The sequence below is a fragment of the Trachypithecus francoisi genome, unplaced genomic scaffold, assembly GCF_009764315.1.
Source record: "Trachypithecus francoisi isolate TF-2019V2 unplaced genomic scaffold, Tfra_2.0 Lachesis_group20, whole genome shotgun sequence".
Taxonomy (NCBI): domain Eukaryota; kingdom Metazoa; phylum Chordata; class Mammalia; order Primates; family Cercopithecidae; genus Trachypithecus; species Trachypithecus francoisi.
In genome coordinates, this window is record NW_022681466.1 from 19,603,825 (window position 1) to 19,626,134 (window position 22,310).

General features: G+C 38.3%; 1 protein-coding gene across 2 annotated transcripts; it reads left to right on the forward strand.

Annotated features, from left to right (window-relative positions):
- The first annotated feature begins 284 nt into the window (after window positions 1–284).
- SMARCE1 (SWI/SNF related, matrix associated, actin dependent regulator of chromatin, subfamily e, member 1) lies at window positions 285–22,047 on the forward strand. 2 transcript variants are annotated; one of them, XM_033183108.1, is made up of 12 exons: window positions 880–1,015; window positions 2,960–3,011; window positions 3,187–3,230; window positions 6,276–6,380; window positions 11,296–11,376; window positions 12,281–12,412; window positions 12,704–12,875; window positions 16,702–16,874; window positions 17,376–17,477; window positions 18,463–18,673; window positions 19,091–19,169; window positions 20,769–22,047. In XM_033183108.1, exons 2-11 carry the CDS (start codon window positions 3,005–3,007, stop codon window positions 19,153–19,155), a joined length of 1,092 nt encoding a protein of 363 aa, XP_033038999.1. In that variant the 5' UTR covers window positions 880–1,015; window positions 2,960–3,004; the 3' UTR covers window positions 19,156–19,169; window positions 20,769–22,047. The 2 variants fall into 2 exon arrangements, with proteins under 2 accessions (XP_033038998.1, XP_033038999.1); XM_033183107.1 differs by lacking the exon at window positions 19,091–19,169 and having other exon boundaries at window positions 285–1,015.
- Window positions 22,048–22,310: the final 263 nt, after the last annotated feature.

Sequence of the window (22,310 nt, forward strand, 5' to 3'; positions counted from 1 at the left end):
GGTCCGATACAAAGGGTCGGGTTCAGGACTCCAGTCATTATTATCAAAGAGCCACGGGAATACAAAGGAAGGATTACTAGCGGGGGAAGTTCCTGGAGGGCATCACAAAGAGACCTCTGAGCTGGATCTGGAAGGACAGATGAGTTTAAGCTGAAAGTGGGGACGGTCGTTCCCGCTGGCGGGAACCGAAGGAGCCAAGGCAGCGTTGGGGCGGAGACCAGGTGGCACCCGCGGCGCTGCAAGGACACACAAGCTGTTGCAAGGGGGTCAACCTCTCCGGGCCTTGGCTCAGAAACCTGGGACGATTACACCATAAAAGCGCTTGGAAAAACTGCAAAACTCGTACTGCTTTTCGCCAAAGCTACTACCGGGCCGTGAGGGCAGGAAGCCCTGCGAGGCGTCTGCGAGGACGCAAACGCCGCGAAGCGAGTCCTCTACGCCTCCATCCCCGGCAAAGTGAAGTGTAGACTCTGGCCCACAGCCGAAAGGAAAGAAAGACCCGGGTCGGGGAGGGCCCCTCCAGGGGCTGGCTCAGCCGGAGTCTGGCCGAGCTGCGCGCGGCCACAGTGGTTCCGCGGCCTCGCGCTGAGCGCCTCCCGCCGTCTCCCACTGCAGCCCCCACTGCCCCTTCGCAAGGCTCGGCGCCTCCCGCCACCTCCTCGGTCCCGGCGGCCGCTCCAGCTCCTCACAGCCGCTAAACCCAGGCCTATCCTGCGGTCGGTTCTCCTCGGCCCTCTTCGCCGTGACGAATCGGCGCCCGGCTAGGAAAGTATCCAAATTCGGGGAGTTTTGAGGAACCAATGGGGCCTGAAAAAAATCCCGAAGTCTGCTAAGCATCACCGCATCCTCACTAGAAGGTTTATTTTTTCTAAAGAGGGTCGGGTGGGGCCCGGAAAAAAAAAAATTAAGAAGAGTGTGGAAAGTGCGAGTGCGGAAGCTCCGGACGCGAGGGGCGGGGCGTGCGCGGGACAAAGGGAAGCGAAGCCGGAGCTGCGGGCGCTTTTTCTGCCCGCGGGTGAGTGTTTCCAAGTGGGCCGGACCGGGTCGGTGGGGGCAAGTCGTGGTGTCCCCGCTTGGCTGAACTCCGAGTTCCCGGGGGTTGCTGGGGTTCAGGCTTGGCCGTGGGGCCACAGCTGGGAGCCTGTTGCGGCCTCCTTGAGGCCTAGCAGAGCGAGGGTTGGCAGGGAGTCCCATCTGGGGCCCCCTCCTTGGAGGCAAGGCCGGTCACCCGAAATTGGTCAAAGCACCTGTGCATACCCCGTTTTAGGGGAGTTGCTAGTAAAGTACGTTCTCCAAGACGATGAGAGCGACCTCAGGAAGCCCGCGGGCGAGGCAAGTCCGTGGTTCTCACCCCCAGGAATAAGGTTCCCCCATTGGTTCAGGCAGCGACCTGAGGACTCACGATGTGGCTTATGGAGACGAGCAGAGCTCTGAAATAGTTTGGCCTGGGTTTGAAACCCAACTCTGACACTTCCTGTCTGCATATGGCTTCAGACAAGTTGTTTAGACTCTCCGAGACTCCTTTGTTTCATCTGTAAAATGGGGATAGCTGTACATATCAAGTTCTTGTGACTGTTAAGCGAAATAGTGTCATAAGTCTACCCCGTATAAAGTATTTCTTGAACAAATATTTATCGGGTATTTATTTTTATGCCAGGCACCAAGGATGGATCCAACGGTGGACAAATGTACAAGCCCACTCTTAAATTTTATGTTCTAGCAAAGGAGAACAATAATTTTAAAGTATTAACAATGAAGTATAACGTACAGGGCGCTTATGGCAGTTGTCAGGGTCCCCTGCAGCGAGGCCTACTGGATGTTGACAGCTCCCTTAATGTGAGCAGAAAGGAAATCTACACCAGAGTCAAAGGTTTCTGACTGTTCTTTAAGAGAGAAAGACTCAGGTTGGACCACTGAGAAAATGAACTGTTTCTTTCCACACCAGGACTCATTCCTTACGCTCCAGGGAATCTCCTTAAAATGAATAATAGAAGTGAAAAATCGGATCTATTCCACATAATTTTGGATGCAAATACCTCCAATAGTCATAGAAGTTTATTTGCCTTCTTTCTAAAGATGAATTTTTGTCTTCTTGTACCTCACTATTTGTGATGTATGTTGATGTAAAGAACAAGCTCACATGTGCCTGATTATGTTGTGAGCTGGTAATACTAGGAAAAAATTTTCTAAGAATTGAGCTGGGTCCTGCCATAGTCCCTGTTTCCAAGTAGCATACAATCTAGCCATATTGACAAGTTAAAAAAAGTTATAATAATATCATAGATCTGTGTAAACTGTATAGGAATACAGATGGGGGAGCAATTAATTCTGCCCAGGTAATGTATCAAGAAAGTTCCATTGAGGAGAAAAATTTTGAAATGGGCCATGAAGGATGAATAAGAATTTTTCGGGTAGACTCTCAAAATGTATTCCCAGCATTTATGAAGCTATTTACCACTCTAAGAGAATGCGAAGTTCATTGTCATACCAATTACGTTTTGCACTGCCTCCAGGAATAAAATGCTGCCCAATTTTAATAAAAATTGTTATCCCAAAAACATGGTACAGTTGCTGATCAAGGAGCTGTCAGTATCTGGTAGGCCTTGTTGGGTTGGACTCTAATACATCACTTTGTATTCTCATCCTTGTATCAGTCTGATGAAATGTTTACATGGCGTCAGCAAAATGTTTTCCATGCAAGAGGTAGCTTAGTATCACAAGAAAAACCCTGAAAGTACATTTCTAAATATCCCCAGTACTTTATTTTAGTCATTTAATTCTAATCAACCAAATCTCCTATAAGAACTAGTTAAAATATGCAAAAGGCTTAATTGCTAGGAATTAAGGTGAAGTAATTTTACTCAGAAATACCAATTAAATTACCCTATTCATTAGGAAAACATTCTCGTATGCTTGCTGAGTTTTGATTCTCTTTTTTTTTCTTTTTTTTTTATTTTAGTGTCTCAGATTCATTCTTAAGGAACTGAGAACTTAATCTTCCAAAATGTCAAGTAAGTTTCAATTTTTATATTTATCAATCTATGTTAATAAGAGACTAATGCCCTAGCAAGTGGGAATTCCAAAATACTCTCATTTTTTTTCTTCAAAACAGGACCATTGGTAGTTTTGTTGCATAGTATTATATCTCAGTTGTTTACAAGAAGTTATTTATTTTCTTTCAAACAGAAAGACCATCTTATGCCCCACCTCCCACCCCAGCTCCTGCAACAGTAAGTTTTAATTTTCTTGTTAATGTAATAGCCAAGTCTGGCCTTGATACAAAAACCCAGATGTCTTCCAGTGACAGTCACTCAATCATCACAGCAACAGGATGAAATTCAGCTTAAAAGCAAAAAAAAAAAAAAAAAAAAAAGCATTTCCTACTAAATAAAATAATTATTTGCATCTTTCCTTGAACCAACCCCAACATTTAAAGAAACAATACTGTAAAACTCCAACCTCCTGTGCTCAGTTTGTTTTGTTTTTTTCTTTGTAAATGGGAAATAAGTGAAAGTTTTACCATTTCTTTCTTCTTAATCTTCACTATTAAGAGTCTTTAAGTTGTTACTGAATGAATGCTCATTCTGGCTTTTTTGTTAAACCTAACCTTCAGCTGGTTGTGTTTTTCTCTCCTTTCTTGTCTCTCTATAAAATTTTCATATTAAACAATAAAGCTTCTGAAATTATACTCATTGTAAGTATTTTCAAGCTGTTCAAGTAAAGATTTCGTTATCTTATGGGTCAGATCTTGCTATTGAATCATTTTCCACTCCATAAATTATATTTTATTGGTTTGGAAGTATATATGTTTTGAGGTATTTAAAAAGTAGTTGTGAACATGTTTTTCACCCAGCAAGCTCTGGCCCAGCTTGGTCAGCATGTAAAATAATTTTCCAACCTACAAAACAGATTTAGCAGTAACTGTTCAGGTATTGCTGAAGTGGCTTCCTTGTTGATTTTTTGGGAGGGGGGGTTTTGTTTTTTAAAAAACACTGTTAACATGACCAAATTCTACAAAGTTAGTTCTTTAATATTAATCCTTCCTTCCATACCCCTTACCACCTAAATTTCAGGCTAGTCTACTTTTCACTACTAATTAGGTCCTTGTGTAATTTTGTTTTCTCCGCTAGAAAGCTATTCATATTTACTAACCCTCAGATGTATGTTTTAGTTACATTTATCAACAATTTGTTTTTCTTTAGTGAGATACTTTTAAAAAGAGATACTGTACCATATGTTCTCATTTCAATTTATATCATATACAGGCTCTAAAGTTAATTCCAGTAGACCGTAAAGTCCTGTGCTTGGTTTCTTTTCTTTCTTAAATCAAAGAACATTTGTTATGACCATCTCCATGGCATTCCGCTAGTGGCTATACAGGTGGAGCTGAACAATTGAGATTCTGACCTCAAAGAGCTAACCATGTACTTCAGCTTTGGAAATGGTATAATTATAATGTTTTGCTTTCCTTTTTTTTTTTTTTTTAGTTCCCTTATTTTTATAACATTATTGCCTCATAATGTTGAACAGTGATTCTTATTATTTATGCAAACTTTGAAGGTGTCATTTTGACATAAATACTGCCTCTGACAATGTATCATATCTTGAGGACAAACTTGATTTTTTGAGATTAAAATATTTCAAAAATGAAGTGTCCCCTTATAACTTACTATGCGTAAAAAGGATTTTTTTTTGCCTTTCTTTAGTTATATTTTTGTGCCATTATAATTTCACATTAACACACAAAATAGAGAAAACTAGGGATTAAAACATCCAACAGAATGGATACTAAATTAATTATTCTCCTTCCTTCTTTCCATTACTCCTACCACCACCACCATCACCACCACTACCAACACTATCACCACTATCACCTCCGCCACCCAAATGTACCACTCCAAGTAATATACACTTCTTTCATGCCTTTGACACTTCATCTGTGTTTTGCCTACTTAAATATGCTTAATTTGCGTCTTTTCTAACTGTATAGACTAGAAATTGATCAGCCGTTCTCTTTTCTCCTAAAGAGTATCAAATGTAATATCTGCTTAAATATCTTTCTTTTGGGTACTAAGGATATGTGCAGCGGCATGTTTTAGGAAATTGTGTTTATTTTGTAACAGCTACAGCTTAGTTGGAATCTGTTAAGCATATTTTACATTATACAATTAAGGACCAATATTGTTAATTGCATGTAAAAATGAAATTGTCACATATTTTGATTGAGCTTTACAAGGTAAAATACCCTAATTTTGGTCTCTCTCTACTATATTCTTTCTATGCATTATGCCTTGGTTCTCATGAACATTGAGTGTCATTGTATTAGCCCCAAGGCCACTGCTATATAAGAGCCCATTTGTGATTACATCAACACATAATTCACAAAAACCAAGAGTTCTGTTGCTGAAATGAGCAGTTGTGTTTTGAAAGGGTGAGAGCTATCAGGAAACTAGAAGAAAAAAGAAAATTCAAGTCTATCAACTAGAAAAGTAGTTCACATTGAGACTAAATGCAGAAATGTTTTCATGATTGACCTGTGGAAGATGGATCAAAGAAGAGATGGAAGAGAAATCCTATAAAAGAATGACTGGGTTGAAAAGATCAGATAGTACCCCAGAATGAAATCCATGCATTTCTTACAAGTCTTTGTTTTAAATCATGTATGTGACATCCATCAAATTCAGCATATGTTCTTTTCAATTGACAAATCCTGGCTTCCCGATTTGAGTCTCTTCTCATTTCTCACATTATATAAAATGATTTAAAACTGTCTTTGAAATCAGATCCATTTCTTGTTTTTGTTTTTAGTAGATGAATACATTGGTGGCATCCACATGTCAAATAAATTGTGTTTTGTTTTGCATGTAGTGTTTTCAGAGTTCTAGTTTATCACACTTTAAGCCTTCCTATCTCAGTCTTCATATATTGCTAAGTTGTTATATCCTGTTGTTGACCATAAAGTAATCCTGAATGTTTTAAACACTTCAGTGTTTGCTTACCTCCAGAAACAAAACACACATTCACAGTCACACAAACACCCCCAGTCCCTGCAAAAAAGAAAGAGAAAAACAACCAAAAGACACTGCAGACAGGTTTTTCAATGAAAGAAAAATATTTAATTTCCTCAGTGGAAGAAAAGAACAATTACAACACATCATTGCTTGTTTAAATTCAGGTTGCTTTTGCATGCCATATGCAGATCATTTTTCATTTCTGTGTTTTCCTCGTTTGAGCTCATTTCTCATTCGTGTTTTTGTCTCATTTGTTTCCATCAGCAAATGCCCAGCACACCAGGGTTTGTGGGATACAATCCATACAGTCATCTCGCCTACAACAACTACAGGCTGGGAGGGAACCCGGGCACCAACAGCCGGGTCACGGTAGGAGAATCAACTATTACAGCATCCGGCAAACAACTGGAATTGACCAGAAATGCCTTCAGAATTAGGTCTTTTTGAATCATAAGCACAGCCATTTAAAAAAATTTTTTTAACCTAGCTTTTTGACTATTTTCAACATTCATTGTAGCATCGCACACTGAAAAAATAAATAGTAAGATCTGGAATGTATATGGAAGAAAAGAAAAATCCATTCTGTTTGGTGGTTCGTAGGGATAAAGCCTTGAGCACTTGATGCTTATACTGTATGTAAACAAACAGAATTTCTTCTGGTAAAAATACCCTTTTTGGCATAAAGAGTATTTTTCATTTTTATAAGGTGATTGGCATTAGTCTCAAGGATTCAGTTTCTAGTAAAGGCTGGGCTTTCAGACCTGGCTTTTTCAGGGCTGGAAAGCTTTTGGCTGGTATACCAGTTTGAATCGCTACCCATAGTTATTTGTCTTTTGGATTTAATAGTTGACCTTCTAACTGAGATTCATTTCTCTACAGTGAAAAAGAGAAAAACGTTTTAATGTCACCTTAAAGAAATGCAGAATGAAGATTGAATGAAATTAATTTGAAGTATCAAACTAGATACGTACAACGAGAAGCGCATTTCTAATCCTTAGTTTAAGAGATATGATTTCTGAAACTTAGGATGTTTCATTTAAATGATCAGCCTAAGATTTCAAAATTGGATGATACACTTCAAAGCTTTTAGTTTAGAATCATCTTAAATTTCATTCAAAAAAGTTTAAGTGCCAAAAAAGCCAATAATTATAAAAATGACTTACTAAAGATAAAAAATCCAAAAGTCAAATACTACATTGGAATGTAGTGTTGGTGAGAATTTATACAACCCAGAATGGCTGTAAAGTTTTTAATATCTGGTTTTTGTTTGCTGTATTCATAAATAACAAGTGCCTTCTATTAATGTAACTTCAGAAAAGCCCTCTCACCCTGTAGTCAAGCTAGAACTGAAAGTTTGTAGCTATCAAATGAATGTCTATCTTGATAAGCATATTGCTTAGCTTGATAGGTTTTGTTTGTCTAAATTTTTCATTGTTTCTGCATAATTTGTACTTCATAAGCATATCAAGTTTTATGTGCCATGCATATTTCATGGTATCTGAAAAGAATTCTGACAAAGTGTGTGTATGTATGCATTTCACAATGCATACAATTTTTATGTGCATCAATACGTGTTTTTCCCTGGCCTAAACGTGTTGTTTCACAAGTGTAATGGGTGGCAAGGTTTGCAGATGATAAAGAACATTTTAATTTAAACAATGAACAGAATCAATCTTGGATCTTCATGTTAATGCAGAAATTTTTTCACGGGCAGTAAACAAGAATGATTGCATTTAATAGCGCTATACAGTCACCTCTTGATTATCTATGTTAATGGAATACAAATGGTAACTATAGTATTACAATAATTTGTCTTTTGGTTTTGTGTAAGCATTTTGTTCTTAACTTGGATGTAGCTGTGGGGGATTCTCTGTTAAAAAAGTGAGATTGTTCGATAGAGACTAGGAAGAGAAAGTGCACTCCAGATCTGAAATCACTCATCTGTTTCTTCTCATTCCTTCTTGGCGAATGTTAAGAACTGAGCATTTGGCGTGGACACTAGCTACATGGTAGATGAAGTGTAAAGAGGTGTGGGGCATGGAAAATTTGGTGTTTTGGTCCTTTGTGGAGATTTACTTTGTATTATTATCCTCTTAACACCAGGTTGAAGTGTAATCAAACTGCTATATGAAGAAGGGCCTAGAAAATGTGGAGGTTTTACACTACTTGCCCTGTTTTCTATATCTAGTTTAAGCTGTTAGGACTCAATGGCTCTGATTTTGACCATAATAAAAGCATTTTGATTTTAATAAAAGCATTGTGACCCTAGTTATGCATTACTTTTGGGGGTGAGGAGAAGCTCCCATTTGGTATTATTGTGTGCATATTGCATTAGTGGTTTTCAAGGAATGAGTCTGTGAAGCCCTGTCCAGTAGCTTCTGGTAGGCTGTAGAGAACATTGGGTTTCTCTGGTGACTCCAGTATACTTGGATAGTTCTCAGACAGTAAATACTTTATATAGCATGTCAAGACCTTTTGGAGTGCTTATGAGAGCTACAAGATGGAATTCATTCCCAGTCAGTTCTTCATTCAGATGATAATTAGCATTCTCTTGAGTACAGGTGTGAAAACACATTGAGACAAAAATGTCTTTAAAAACAGCCTGTTTCTGTACATTAATAGAAATTCTGTCCCAGAAGAAAGCTCTTAAATAAGTTCCTGCTAGAGAAACAGCTGAGAATTACAGAAGAAACAACAAAAAACTGAGTGGCCAAGATAAATTTCACAAAATCATGAATTTTATTCATAGGCAATTTCCTAAGACCTTGCTCTTCTGTAAGCCCAGTTCTACCCACCTCTCCATTGGAAATTGAAAGCAGAAAATTGGAAAGAGAGTTGCTGCTAGAGGTGGATTTCCTGATAGTAGCAAGGAAAGAAACAGTTCAAATATGGAAACACATTCTCCAAAAGCATAGATAGCCATAGGCCACTGAAAGAGCCAACAACAGATTTTCGCATTTCACACACCCGACAGAGGGTTACAGCACAGCAAAACAGTGGTGGTTTCCAACTGAAGCTTATCCAGAAAGGGTCTAAAGTATGTTCAGCTTTTTTTTACAGAAATGTTTAAGACATTGTAGAAAGATGTGTGTCTGAGACATTGAATAAATTGGAGGTGTGTAATGATATAAATCTTTACTATCCTGAAAACCATCTGGAATTTTAACTTTATTATTGTTTTGGGGTGTTTTTTTAGTTTGGGTTTTTTTGTTGTAAGTTGACTGGTCTCAATATATAGATGATTTGTGTACCTTTCTTTGGGAGAAAGGAGGAGAAATAGCAAATCCATTAATATAAATGTGATTCTTTGAAAAATATCAAAGCAAATACTACTATGTTTTTAAAGTATTTTAATTCATACTTAAAGCTCGAAAGCATAGGCATTTTAGAATTCTTTACCTCTTTAATTTCAAAAAAATTTTGACAGTAGTCTTAACCACCTCAGTTATGGGCACAATTCCAACTTTATTTGTAACCCATTTCATGGAATTCTGAAGGTTTGTGTTGGATATGAGTTGGAAATGCTTTCTAATAACTGTGTGTGAAGAAGCAGACTTTTGTGTGTCTGTTCCTCTGAATCCATAAGGTTAGTCTTCCAGGAATTCCCTTTCCCCTTAAAAGAACTTGTACAAACCCTGATACAGGTTTCCCTTTATTGGCTGCTACCCCACCACTTTTGACAGTTTCTGTTCCCCCTGGCCATCTCACTCTCTTACCCACTGCTGGCCAAAAACAGTGTCTGTCTACCTGGGCACTAGCATGAGGTGTAGTAAGAATGCATGGGAGGAATGGAAAGAGAGGAAATACTGCTTCCAAGGCGAAATGCTTTCTAATAACTTCATATATGAAGAAGTAGAGTTACAGGGATGGAGAGAGACCCTTGTAGGAAGAGGAAACATTTCTTGATCATAGTGGAAAAGGACACAAACATGCTAATCCCTGAGCCCTCAAATGAAAAATAAGGTTATGATTGGGGTCCCAGCCCAGAGTGGAGGAGTATCTCTGGAGTTTTATCATAGCAACAACAGAAGGGGAAGCGAACAAAATGATACTTTAGTTTTCTTATAAGAATTTGCCAATCCTGTCTTTTGATAATTAGAATAAAGCCAGCACTTCATTTCTCCAGCCTAGCAGGGAGAGTCAGTATCAGAGGAGATCTCCTGAGAATTTGCAAATTGTCTGAAATAGCAATGATTTTTCTTATTCTGGGTCTTTAATCAAATACAGTCATGTATATTAAGAGGAGACTAAAAAGTTCAGAAATAAATGCTTTTAGATGGGTGTTATCTGGGTGGTCTACCAGAAGCTGTCTGGAATCTCACCTAGACTTTAGACCACAGGAAAAACTGATCACTTTATCTTTCTCTTTCCTTCTTTTTTAATTTTTTCTCTCACCTATTTTTGCTTTACCTTTTTAAAAAATATTTTTCAGTCTTCCCTCCCCCACCTTTTCTTCTGTCTCTCTTTTCCTGCACATCACATCTTTCCTTTTCCTCTGTCTTTCTCATAAAACCAAACATTTTTAATGGAATGGAGCTTCTTGATACAACACCTCAAAAATAACAGTCAGGCCCCATATCTGCCACTTCTCTGTTCCAGATAAACTTATTTGCTTTTACACTGTGATTAGGACTAAGGACAAAAAAAGGTGCGACTTTCATTCACACTTCTCCTTCCCCTTTACAAGAAAACCACTAGGTAACAGACAGAACCTTAAGAGAAATAAAATCTCTAGCCTGGCAAAGGAGGTAAAGTGGTTTGTTATTTCACTAATTGTTTTTGATTTTGAACCTGAGAAGTTGTTTTTGTGGTGATATTGGGAGTACATTCCTGACATAGTACTAATAGGTTAAGGCCCCTGTAGACAGTGTGAGAATGGTAAGTTTAAGGGTTCAGATCCTGCTGCAGATAATCAAGTGTTGACTGTATGTGTAATGGTAATTGAGCAGAATAAGAGGGTGCCAGGTAATGTCCTGAATGTGAGATGGTTGATATATAACCATATATTTTCAATGTATGGGTTACTATGTAATATTTTATTTGTTCCTGCAGCCAGGTTGTCAAAGCATTGGCAATAAACTGCTAAGTAAAACATTTAAAAAGTGTGTGCTTAAAGTCGTTTTCTTTTGAACATTTCTGAATTTGCAGTGATAGCTATTTTCAGTGGAGAAAATATTTGGACGAGTAGAAGAAAGGCGCATTAGAATTGTTTAAGGAACTCTCTTTTCAGTTTGCCGGTGAACTCCTTACAGTTTAATAATGAATGTATTTAACTCTTTTGTAGGCATCCTCTGGTATTACGATTCCAAAACCCCCAAAGCCACCAGATAAGCCGCTGATGCCCTACATGAGGTACAGCAGAAAGGTAGGCGCTTAGGACCTGGAAAGGAGTGAGGACACTGTCTTTGCTGCTTCTTTCTTTACATCCAATTTTAGATTGGCTTAGCCAGCTTTTCTGTGCATATTCAGAGGAAAGGACCAAAAAAATACAGTTTTTAAAGCAATTAGTTCTGATTTCAAAATTCCAGAACTAAAATCCAACAAGAGGTGCATGATTAAATAAACTGTTAAAATCCTTAAGATAGAATGTTCTGTGGCCACTAAAGTCATGTCTTTTGGAGAATATTTAATGACATGAAAATATTAAGTGAAGGAGGACTATAAGACTACATGAATTAATATTTCATTTTTATAAAAATAATGGCAACCACATGTTACTTTGAAGGGGGAAAACACAGAAGACAGTGGTTATCTCTAAGCAGTAAGCTTATGGTAGTTTTTATTTTCTTTTCCTCAAGTTTTCCCTTTTTTTTTTTTTTTTATTGAAAGGCAGAGCATTATAACCACTATCTAGAAATTTTAAACCTTTTGATCTTGACTGTTACATTGGTTTTTGATAATATGATGTATTGTGTTATGCAGATTAAGCACTTCTAAATTCACGTGAACTTTTAGTGACATAGACTGTGTTATTGAAGTAATTCATCTTAAGTGTCTGTAGTGATTGGAGATATTCTTGCATATCACACTGAAGTATTTATAAGTGAGTGACATGATGTCTGAGATCTATCTTAAAATAATCCAGTAGGGCAAAGATAACCTGAGGTTGGGCAGTCGTTGATCATTGTTGAAGTAGGCTGATGAGTACATAGAAATTTGATACTGTTTTCTCTGCTTTTTATGTTCAAAAGTTTCCATATTAAAAAGTATTTTTAAAGGTCTATACATTTAGACATCAGTATTAACATTTCATCTGTTTTCTTTTTAAGGTCTGGGACCAAGTAAAGGCTTCCAACCCTGACCTAAAGTTGTGGGAGATTGGCAAGATTATTGGTGGCATGTGGCGAGATCTCACTGATGAAGAAAAACAAGAGTATTTAAACGAATACGAAGCAGAAAAGGTAGGATAGGGGCTCACAGTGGGATAGATAATGTGTAAAGTACATAAACACTAGCTTACTATTTATAAAAGAAACATAAGATTTAGTCGGAAGGCTGATGCTGTACTGAGGCTCTGTCTACCTGAGTCAAGTCAATTTCTCAAGGCCTCAGATTTCTTGTCTGTAAAAAGGAGATAATTATCCAAACACCCTGTTTACATCATATCTTTTGATATTCAAATGAGATAACATAAGTCTGCATTATAACCTGCAAAATGTTAATTATAAAAACAAAAAACATTTGAATTTCAGATAGAGTACAATGAATCTATGAAGGCCTATCATAATTCCCCCGCGTACCTTGCTTACATAAATGCAAAAAGTCGTGCAGAAGCTGCTTTAGAGGAAGAAAGTCGACAGAGACAGTCTCGCATGGAGAAAGGGGAACCGTACATGAGCATTCAACCTGCTGAAGATCCAGATGGTAAAAGAAAAAAAGTGGGGTTTTGTTTATGCTTCCTCTGAGAGTTAGGATATGAGTAATCTCTTAGGTGTGTTTTATTTCTTATCCTAAATGGAAAAGAAAGCATAATTTATGTGTCATCTCAGTATTTTGGTTATATTGAGTAAGATTTGTATGTGAATTTCCCACAAGAAAAAGAAATATCCTTTTGAGTGCAGAAAATGGCAAAAATTATTTATTGTTTATCAAAATCTTTGTACTCAAAATGCATGAAAGGTTTTTAAATGACAATCAGGATTTTGCCTCATCTGCTTTTAAAAAGCTAAATGCATTCTAGTTATATCCTGTTTTCTTACTGGTTCACTAAATTCGCTGAATTAAAGGGTCTTAAGGGAGAAGCTAATGAGTATGTGGAAACATTCTGAAGTTTCCTTTCCATTTAATTCAGAAATCCAATAAGAATGTATAAATATAGCTCATGCTACACCCATACAAATTTTATACATGCACATGAATAGCAGAGCTTCCTAATTGCCATTCTGTATGAGTAGTTAGCAGGTATGCTGATCGTTCTGGTCTTGTGCAGCCAGGCAGGGTCTGAAGCTGCAAGGAGACCCAGAGATAGCCACCTGCAGTGTGAACACACTCAACCACATAGCTAGTGTGCTATATAAATACTGATAGTTCCTCTCTGTACTGCTATGATGTGCAAAAGGTTAGAAGCTCTAGTTACAAGTGACAAAAACATCAGGAAAATGATTTAAGATCCCATCTTAAAGTTGCAGCAACAAAGAGGAAGGCTATAAGAACTTTAAAGACAGTATCAGTGAGGGAGGAAGCAATAATAGCACCTGAAGACAAGAATAAGTTGATAAAAGTGGGGAAAAACAGAAATCATTTTTTAAAATAATGGACTGGAATATTGTCACATGTTCTCATAAATACAGACAGTGGAATGTAACACTATAGAGAATAGAATATGGAATAGAAACAGTATTGAGTGTTAAGCAGAATCAGCAGTGCTAAAGACACACTAGCATCCTCACACTTTAATTACTCAAATGGGATGATTAATGCAAGAGAAACATACAGAAGTGAAAAACAGAAGATGATCCAGGCTACAGATATTGGGAGGATAGGGGTCAGTACAAGAGGAAACAAAGGCTAGCAACATAAGTAGAAAATAAAGCTTTCGTTAACACCATGAACATTGAGAAGGACTGAAGAGATTCACTCAGAAACAATCTCAAACTTGGGCCTATTATGTTTTTAACTTTAAGGTTGGGTCTTAAAGTTGCTAGTAAGTAAGTTCAGGTAGTAATTAAGATGCCAGTATGAGAATGTCTTTAGCATGCCAGTATGAAAATGATTAGATGAAAATGATTAGAAAGAGGAAGACTTGGGAGGTGGAAATGTATGTCAAATGTACATAAGAGAAAGGTGGCATCTGCATGAAGTACAGCAGCTACTGACTTCTTTAACAGAGGACTATCAAAAGATAGACATGACCAGGCGCCATGGCTCACGCCTGTAATCCCAGTACTTTTGGAAACTAAAGCAGGAGGATCGCTTGTGGCCAAGAGTTTGAGACCAGCCTGGGCAACACAGCAAGTATTCTCTACAAAATACTTAAAAATTAGCTGGGCATGGGGGGTTGTGCCTATAGGCCCAGCTGCTCCAACTGAGGCTGAGGTGGGAGGATCAGTTGAGCCCAGGAGTTCAAGACTGCAGTGAGCTATGATCGTGCCACTGCCCTCCATCCTGGATGACAGAGCAATACCCAGTCTCAAAAAAAAAAAAAAAAAAAAAAAAAGAGGGCATGTGCAATTATCCACACAAGACAATGAAGGCTTTTGTTCTGTGAGAGCCTCTTCATGGGATAAACAGCTGTTCAGTTAGATCATAATTAGAAAAGCCATTCCCCGAAAAAAGGAAGCAGATGACTTACATGCAAGGAAGAACAAGCCCAAATTCTTAGACCTTATTACCCCATCTGTGGTCAACACTGGGGCCATATAAATGAAAGAAGAAAATAAAAAATAACAACAAAAACAGATAACTTAGACAGAGGTAGCACAGATATACCATATATAACCCTAAAGGTGAAAAACTCTTAAAAAGTAGAAAGGTTACAGAGTTTTTTAAAAACTGTATCTTACCTAATAGTTTTAATTTCAAAAGTTTATTCCTAAAGAAATTACTCAAAAGGAAACAAAAGTAATTTTTTTAACTTTTTACAAAAACAACAGTTTTTAGCTGTAGTATTTATGATAATGAGAATTTTAGGAACTACTTAAGTGCGAGACAATAAGAGAGGTGCTAAACTGACATAGGAGCACCACAAAGGCCTCTAACAGGGTTCCCTCTGTAACAGGGTTCCCTCTGTAACAGGCTTCCCTCTGTAACAGGCTTCCCTCTGTAACAGGCTTTCCTCTGTAACAGGCTTCCCTCTGTAACAGGGTTCCCTCTGTAACAGGCTTTCCTCTGTAACAGGCTTCCCTCTGTAACAGGCTTTCCTCTGTAACAGGCTTCCCTCTGTAACAGGCTTTCCTCTGTAACAGGCTTCCCTCTGTAACAGGCTTTCCTCTGTAACAGGCTTCCCTCTGTAACAGGCTTTCCTCTGTAACAGGCTTCCCTCTGTAACAGGCTTTCCTCTGTAACAGGCTTCCCTCTGTAACAGGCTTTCCTCTGTAACAGGCTTTCCTCTGTAACAAGGTTTGCTCAAGTATGGTTCCTCCCTGTCTGGTGGGAGACACTGAGGTGATTAAGTGGGTCAAAAAGGAGCATTTGTTTTAGTATGTATTGCTACAGAGAAAGCTTTTTTTTTTTAAATGAGTTAGTTTAAAGAAAAATATTAAGTAAACAATAGTACAGGCTGTTAGTAGATATATGAAAAACTATGAAGCCGATAGAGCAAAGACTGAGATTAAGGAAACACTAGATACCTATTAAAAATAAGCATATAGGGTGTGTGCAGTGGCTCACACCTGTAATCCCAGCACTTTGGGAGGCCAGGATGGGCGTATCATGTGAGGTCAGGAGTTCAAGACCGCCCTGGCCAACATGGTGAAATCCTGCCTCTACTAAAAATACAGAAATTGGCTGGGCGTGATGTTATGTGCCTGTAATTCCAGCCACTTGGGAGGCTGAGGCACAAGAATCGGTTGAACCCGGGAGGTGGAGGTTGCAGTGAGCCGAGATTGGGCCACTGCACTCCAGCCTGGGTAACAGAGCGAGATTTTGTCTCAAAACAAAACGAAACAGAAGCATATAAATCAGACTCGTACAGCTGGCTAAGTGTAAACTGACAAAAATTAAATTTGGAATCAAAACATTTATTTTTCTTCTATAAAATTACTTGAGGGCCTGGGAAACTGAATATTGTTAGAGATGATGTTTCCTCTGCTGTGATAATTTTACAAATTGGCATTTTCATAAAGTCACTGCCCAGTTCGTATGTTGTTCGTTAGTTGTTAAATGCCTTAAGTCACTACCAAGAAAGTGAAACATTGGGCAGAATTTCAATTACTGCCATCACTTGCAGCCTTCACATTGATTCCAAAGCCAGAAGAGACATGTTGTATCTCGTTTATGTTTTAGCCAAAGCCTTCTCAGACACACATCATCACTTAAAGACTGTGAGCTAAATTACTACCTTGGCCGGTGAACACATTACGTCCTCTGTATGGTTTTTATCAAGTAACTGCCCATTGCTCCCATGACGCTGGTCAGGTCCCCTTGTTAGGCCAGCAAGGGCCATAGTTCCTTGATAATTAAGTGTTAACATGTTACACTCCTTTTTATGGTTACTGGTGACCTACTTTGCAGAACAATTTGTTCATTCCAGATTATGATGATGGCTTTTCAATGAAGCATACAGCCACCGCCCGTTTCCAGAGAAACCACCGCCTCATCAGTGAAATTCTTAGTGAGAGTGTGGTGCCAGACGTTCGGTCAGTTGTCACAACAGCTAGAATGCAGGTCCTCAAACGGCAGGTCCAGTCCTTAATGGTTCATCAGGTAAAGTCATAAAACATTCATTTCAATAAAATGGGCCTATACCACATATCCCAGCTGACATGATTCCTACCCCATGCCTAAATGTACCTGTTAAATATGTCAATCTAAACTGTTCCTGATTTGGAGAAGAGGTTTAAGGAAGTAGACCTTTCCCAAATGTTTAATAAGTTTGTCATTAAAAACTATAATATAGAACCTTGTAATGGAAAGTATATTTGTTAAGAAATACATGTGAACTTAAGAATTTTGAGGCGTCCTATCAATCTTTACTGCTCTACTAAATACTTTTTCCAAAGGAATTGCTCAGGCCTGAAACAGTATTCTTTAACATTTACCTATTGATCATAATCATTTCTTTGTGCTGCGTTTTGTATTTTTTAAATCTTAGCTAGACTCATGTAATAAATGATCTAAAGTTCAAAACATTATTTGGTACACGGTGTGAAAGTGTGAACCATTAAAACATGAGACATAGTTGTAAAGCCTGATCCTGTCTTGCAGCGAAAACTAGAAGCTGAACTTCTTCAAATAGAGGAACGACACCAGGAGAAGAAGAGGAAATTCCTGGAAAGCACAGATTCATTTAACAATGAACTTAAAAGGGTATCTGTTTAATATGTTAACTATACTTTTATCACCATACCTGTTACTTTGTTTTTCCTCATTCTTTTTTCCAAAATAGTGTTTTTATTGAATGTTGTTCACTTTGAAACAGGGCTAACTTTACTATATAATCTGTAAGATCTTTTTTTTTCATAAAATTATTCCCAGCCCGGGCGCGGTGGCTCAAGCCTGTAATCCCAGCACTTTGGGAGGCCGAGACGGGCGGATCACGAGGTCAGGAGATCGAGACCATCCTGGCTAACCCGGTGAAACCCCGTCTCTACTAAAAAAAATACAAAAAAACTAGCCGGGCGAGGTGGCAGGCACCTGTAGTCCCAGCTGCTCGGGAGGCTGAGGCAGGAGAATGGCGTAAGCCCGGGAGGCGGAGCTTGCAGTGAGCTGAGATCCGGCCACTGCACTCCAGCCTGGGGGACAGAGCAAGACTCCGTCTCAAAAAAATAATAATAAAATAAAATTGTTCCCATTTTCTTGACAAAATTGCAATAAATTTGAAATATCGTTAACTATATGCATATCTACTAGGCCTATAAATGCTAGAGCCCTCTGATATTTTAAACTCCCATACAGTCATTAACTACTTTCATTTTATTGTGATTTATTCATCAAATGTCTTCATTAAATGTAATTTATAGTTTGTACTTCGCATTCAGACAAGGAAATCTAGTTGGTAGCCCAGAATGTAAAATGGAAGCCTTATGTATACCCCAGAACTTTCACTATTTTGCCTCACCAGCTGCTCTGGAATATCCCATATTATATGACTGCTAGAGCAGTTTTCTTTTCTTGTAGACCCAAGAGTTTCAGAGAAGACCTAGAACCACATTTTTTTGCACACATACACAGACACACAGGTGTATAGATATATATATAGTTTATAGGCAAGGAAACCAACTTTTGAAAGAATATATCTGGCTCAAAAATTATAAGGAAAAAACATTACCGAGTTCTGTTTTTTTCTGACTAGTTGTGCGGTCTGAAAGTAGAAGTGGATATGGAGAAAATTGCAGCTGAGATTGCACAGGCAGAGGAACAGGCCCGCAAAAGGCAGGAGGAAAGGGAGAAGGAGGCCGCAGAGCAAGCTGAGCGCAGTCAGAGCAGCATCGTTCCTGAGGAAGAACAAGCAGCCAACAAAGGCGAGGAGAAGAAAGACGATGAGAACATTCCAATGGAGACAGGTAACCCACTAGCAACAAACGCAAAGGAAGTGCCAAGACTTTGTATGGCTGTCTTTAATTTAGGTTTTTCTTTCTAAGTGCAGGTATTCTGGTAGCTGCCACTGAGGGTGATTCCGAGTACTAGATTTGACATGATATTGACATTCAATATTTTAACCTTTAATGCTTACATTATTTATCAAGATGTGGTTATTACTGTTAAGATTGTCTTTGGTGTCCTAGGACAGCATTCTGCAAAGTAATACCTGTAAGGCAATCCTGCCCATCACTTGTTTTTGTAAATAAAACTGGAACACAGCCACACTTGTTTGTTTACATACTGTCTGTGGCTGCTTTGGGGCTAAAACAGTTGAGTAGTTGCAGCAAAAACTGCCTGGCCTGCGAAGTCTAAAATACTTTCTGTCTGGCTCTTTATAGAAGAAAATTGCCAGCTTTGTCCTAGAAAAACCCTTACTTCTAGGTATACTGATTTTCCTGATTAAAAGCATCCCTCAAGGTAAAAAAAAAAATTAAAAATAACTTGTATAAGTAAAACTTACCTAAAGTACTGATTACATTGATCATCACTTGTAATTTTGAGATCACCTGACCGCATAGCGCTGTTTTGACACTACCTGGTACACTGTGTAAACAGGACTAAGCTAAAAGTAGTTATGGAAAACAAAACCAAAGGCTTCCTGGAGCATCGTTGCAAGAAGTGGGAGGGACAGTAGTGATACTTGGTTCTCAAATGACAACCTCCGAGTGTCATACTTTGTACTCAAATGACAGCCATCTGGAAAACATGTAATGGAATATAGATATCTTTACCAGGTATTTCTGCAAAATTTAATCCAGCACATTAACATTTTAAATAGTCGTATTTTAAGTTTCACTATCTGACTCTCTTTCTGTTTTGTATGAACGTGAATTCATTCATCTTAATGAATTTAGAGCATGAGCACATTTTTGTGGTTAAAACAAGAGCTTGGGCCGGGCGCGGTGGCTCAAGCCTGTAATCCCAGCACTTTGGGAGGCCGAGACGGGCGGATCACGAGGTCAGGAGATCGAGACCATCCTGGCTAACACGGTGAAACCCCATCTCTACTAAAAAAATACAAAAAACTAGCCGGGCGAGGTGGCGGGCGCCTGTAGTCCCAGCTACTCGGGAGGCTGAGGCGAGAGAATGGCGTAAACCCGGGAGGCGGAGCTTGCAGTGAGCTGAGATCCGGCCACTGCACTCCAGCCTGGGCGACAGAGCGAGACTCCGTCTCAAAAAAAAAAAAAAAAAAAAAACAAGAGCTTGAAAATTAAAATACTGATTTTTGCTAATTTTGCAACTAGACGAACACTCAGTCCTTTGCCTCTGTTTTGGCATCTATGAATGGGGCGTGTTTTATGCTTAAGGTTTGCAGGTCTTTACTCAGGTTCTCTCCTCCTAGTTCAAGGGAAAAACCTGAAGAAAATTGTTTGAGACTATTAGAGCTAAAACCTCGTGCTTTTAATTTCTTACAGGAAACAGCCCAGCATGACTTTAAACAAAGTGTCTAAAAGATCAACCTTGTATTATTTCTACAACTGCTTTCTCTCTGTTTAATCCATAACACTACAGACTAACTCTCATTCACTGTCCAATAGAAATAAAATGCAAGTCACGTGAAATTTTACATTTTCTACTAGTAACATATTTTTAAAAGTTAAGCCAAACAAGTGTTTTAACAGTGTGTTTTATTTAATTCAACATATCTTAAATAAAATTATTTCAACACAGAAGGAACATTTTTAAAATCAGCTTTCCTTTTTTTAAATAGTCTTCAAATCCAATGTATATTTTATACTTTTATACACATCTCAAGTCAGAAGCTAAATTTTCATCGGAAGTATTTGATCTGTATTTATTTAATAAATTTCATTAATTTACAGCTAAAAAGTAGATTTTCATACCCAAATTGTTCCAACATTCTTAAAAGTTATTTAGTCACACTGGCTCATTTCAGGGGTTTAATAACCACATGTGGCTAGTGGCTACCATATTGGACAACACTGCTGTATACTGTCAGCTTAACTAGAGTAAAATTTCATCTTGGAACTGACAGTGACAAATGTGTGATTACAGAGGAGACACACCTTGAAGAAACGACAGAGAGCCAACAGAACGGTGAAGAAGGCACATCTACTCCTGAGGACAAGGAGAGTGGGCAGGAGGGGGTCGACAGTATGGCAGAGGAAGGAACCAGTGATAGTAACACTGGCTCGGAGAGCAACAGTGCAACAGTGGAGGAGCCACCAACAGATCCCATACCAGAAGATGAGAAAAAAGAATAAATGTTGCCTTGTTTTATGTGTTCTAAATACTTTTTTAAATGAAAAAATGTTTTTTGGTTTTAATGGTGTTATGTGGTTTGTGTATTAATTTTTTTCTTGTCCATATCACACCACCAAAGGCTTTTGGACCATTTAGCATCATGAGCCTAATGGCACAGTCAGTCACCTTTCTTAAGTATTGTGAAGATGGCTCTTTTCTTTGGATCTTGTTTCTAGCCCTCAACTGCTGAAAGCCTCAGAATTTAGGTTAATTGAGAAAACACCCACCTCTTTTAGAGAATTATCCTTTGATGCTGCAGAATCTACTCTTACAATGCCTTCCTACAGCTCACTGGGGTGCTTACCAAAGCCATAGCTTTAAACCTTCCCAATCCCCATCAACAGCTTCCTGAAAGTTTCCTCTCTTGTTTACTTCTGCAAAGGGTAGCTTCTTAAAAACGTGATCATGTATGAGTAAGTATTTGTTCACTTACCCTTTTTTACTTTTAATCAATGTCAGATACCAAGAGTTGTGTTAAGAAGTTGAGTGTAGCCTGCAACTAACTACGCGTGGATCTTACTGATCCAGAAATAGTCCCCATAGTTAGAGTAGTTACTTATGAAATGGTCATTAAAGTGAACACAGCACATATACATTATCTGTACTGCTTTTTGTTATGATTAATATTGGGTATGTTCTGGTAAATCCATCCTTATTGTATAGAAAGAAAATTACTTTTTTACCAGGTTTTCCAAAGACAGAATAGATCACAAAGCTCAAGGAATTTAATATTCTTGTAATGGACTAGATAATTCAAACTGATTAGCCCATTCCTGAAGAAAAACAGCTGGGAATTAAGTTAATCCACTTGAAATTGTTTTACAATAATCAGAACATTTGAAACCTCAAGGCTCAGGATCCCATAGATCAGAGCCCACCTTTTTGATAAACTCTTGAAGTCTTGGAGACTAGAAGCAAGATAGTTTGTGACACATATGCTTCCCAAAAACTAGAATAGATTTTTACTGAATAGTGGTATATCTGATGGTATATGTTTCTTAAAGGTCCAAATGTAATAAAAAAAAAAATTAAAAAAGGTCTCAGTGTTTTTAATGCACTACATAGTTGTATGCAAGACAGGCATCCAGTTTTTTTCTGTAATGCAGTGACAGTGTGGAATGACCACTCAAGCCATTATGAATTTGTGTACTCAGGGCCCTTGTCTCACCCAACTGTCTCTATAAACTGCTGCAATAGTTTATTTGTACAAGACACTTGTGAAAATCACTTTTCTTACATTATAGTCAATGTCACATACGGAAGTTGGTGTTTGACTCCAAAAGTAAAGGGAAT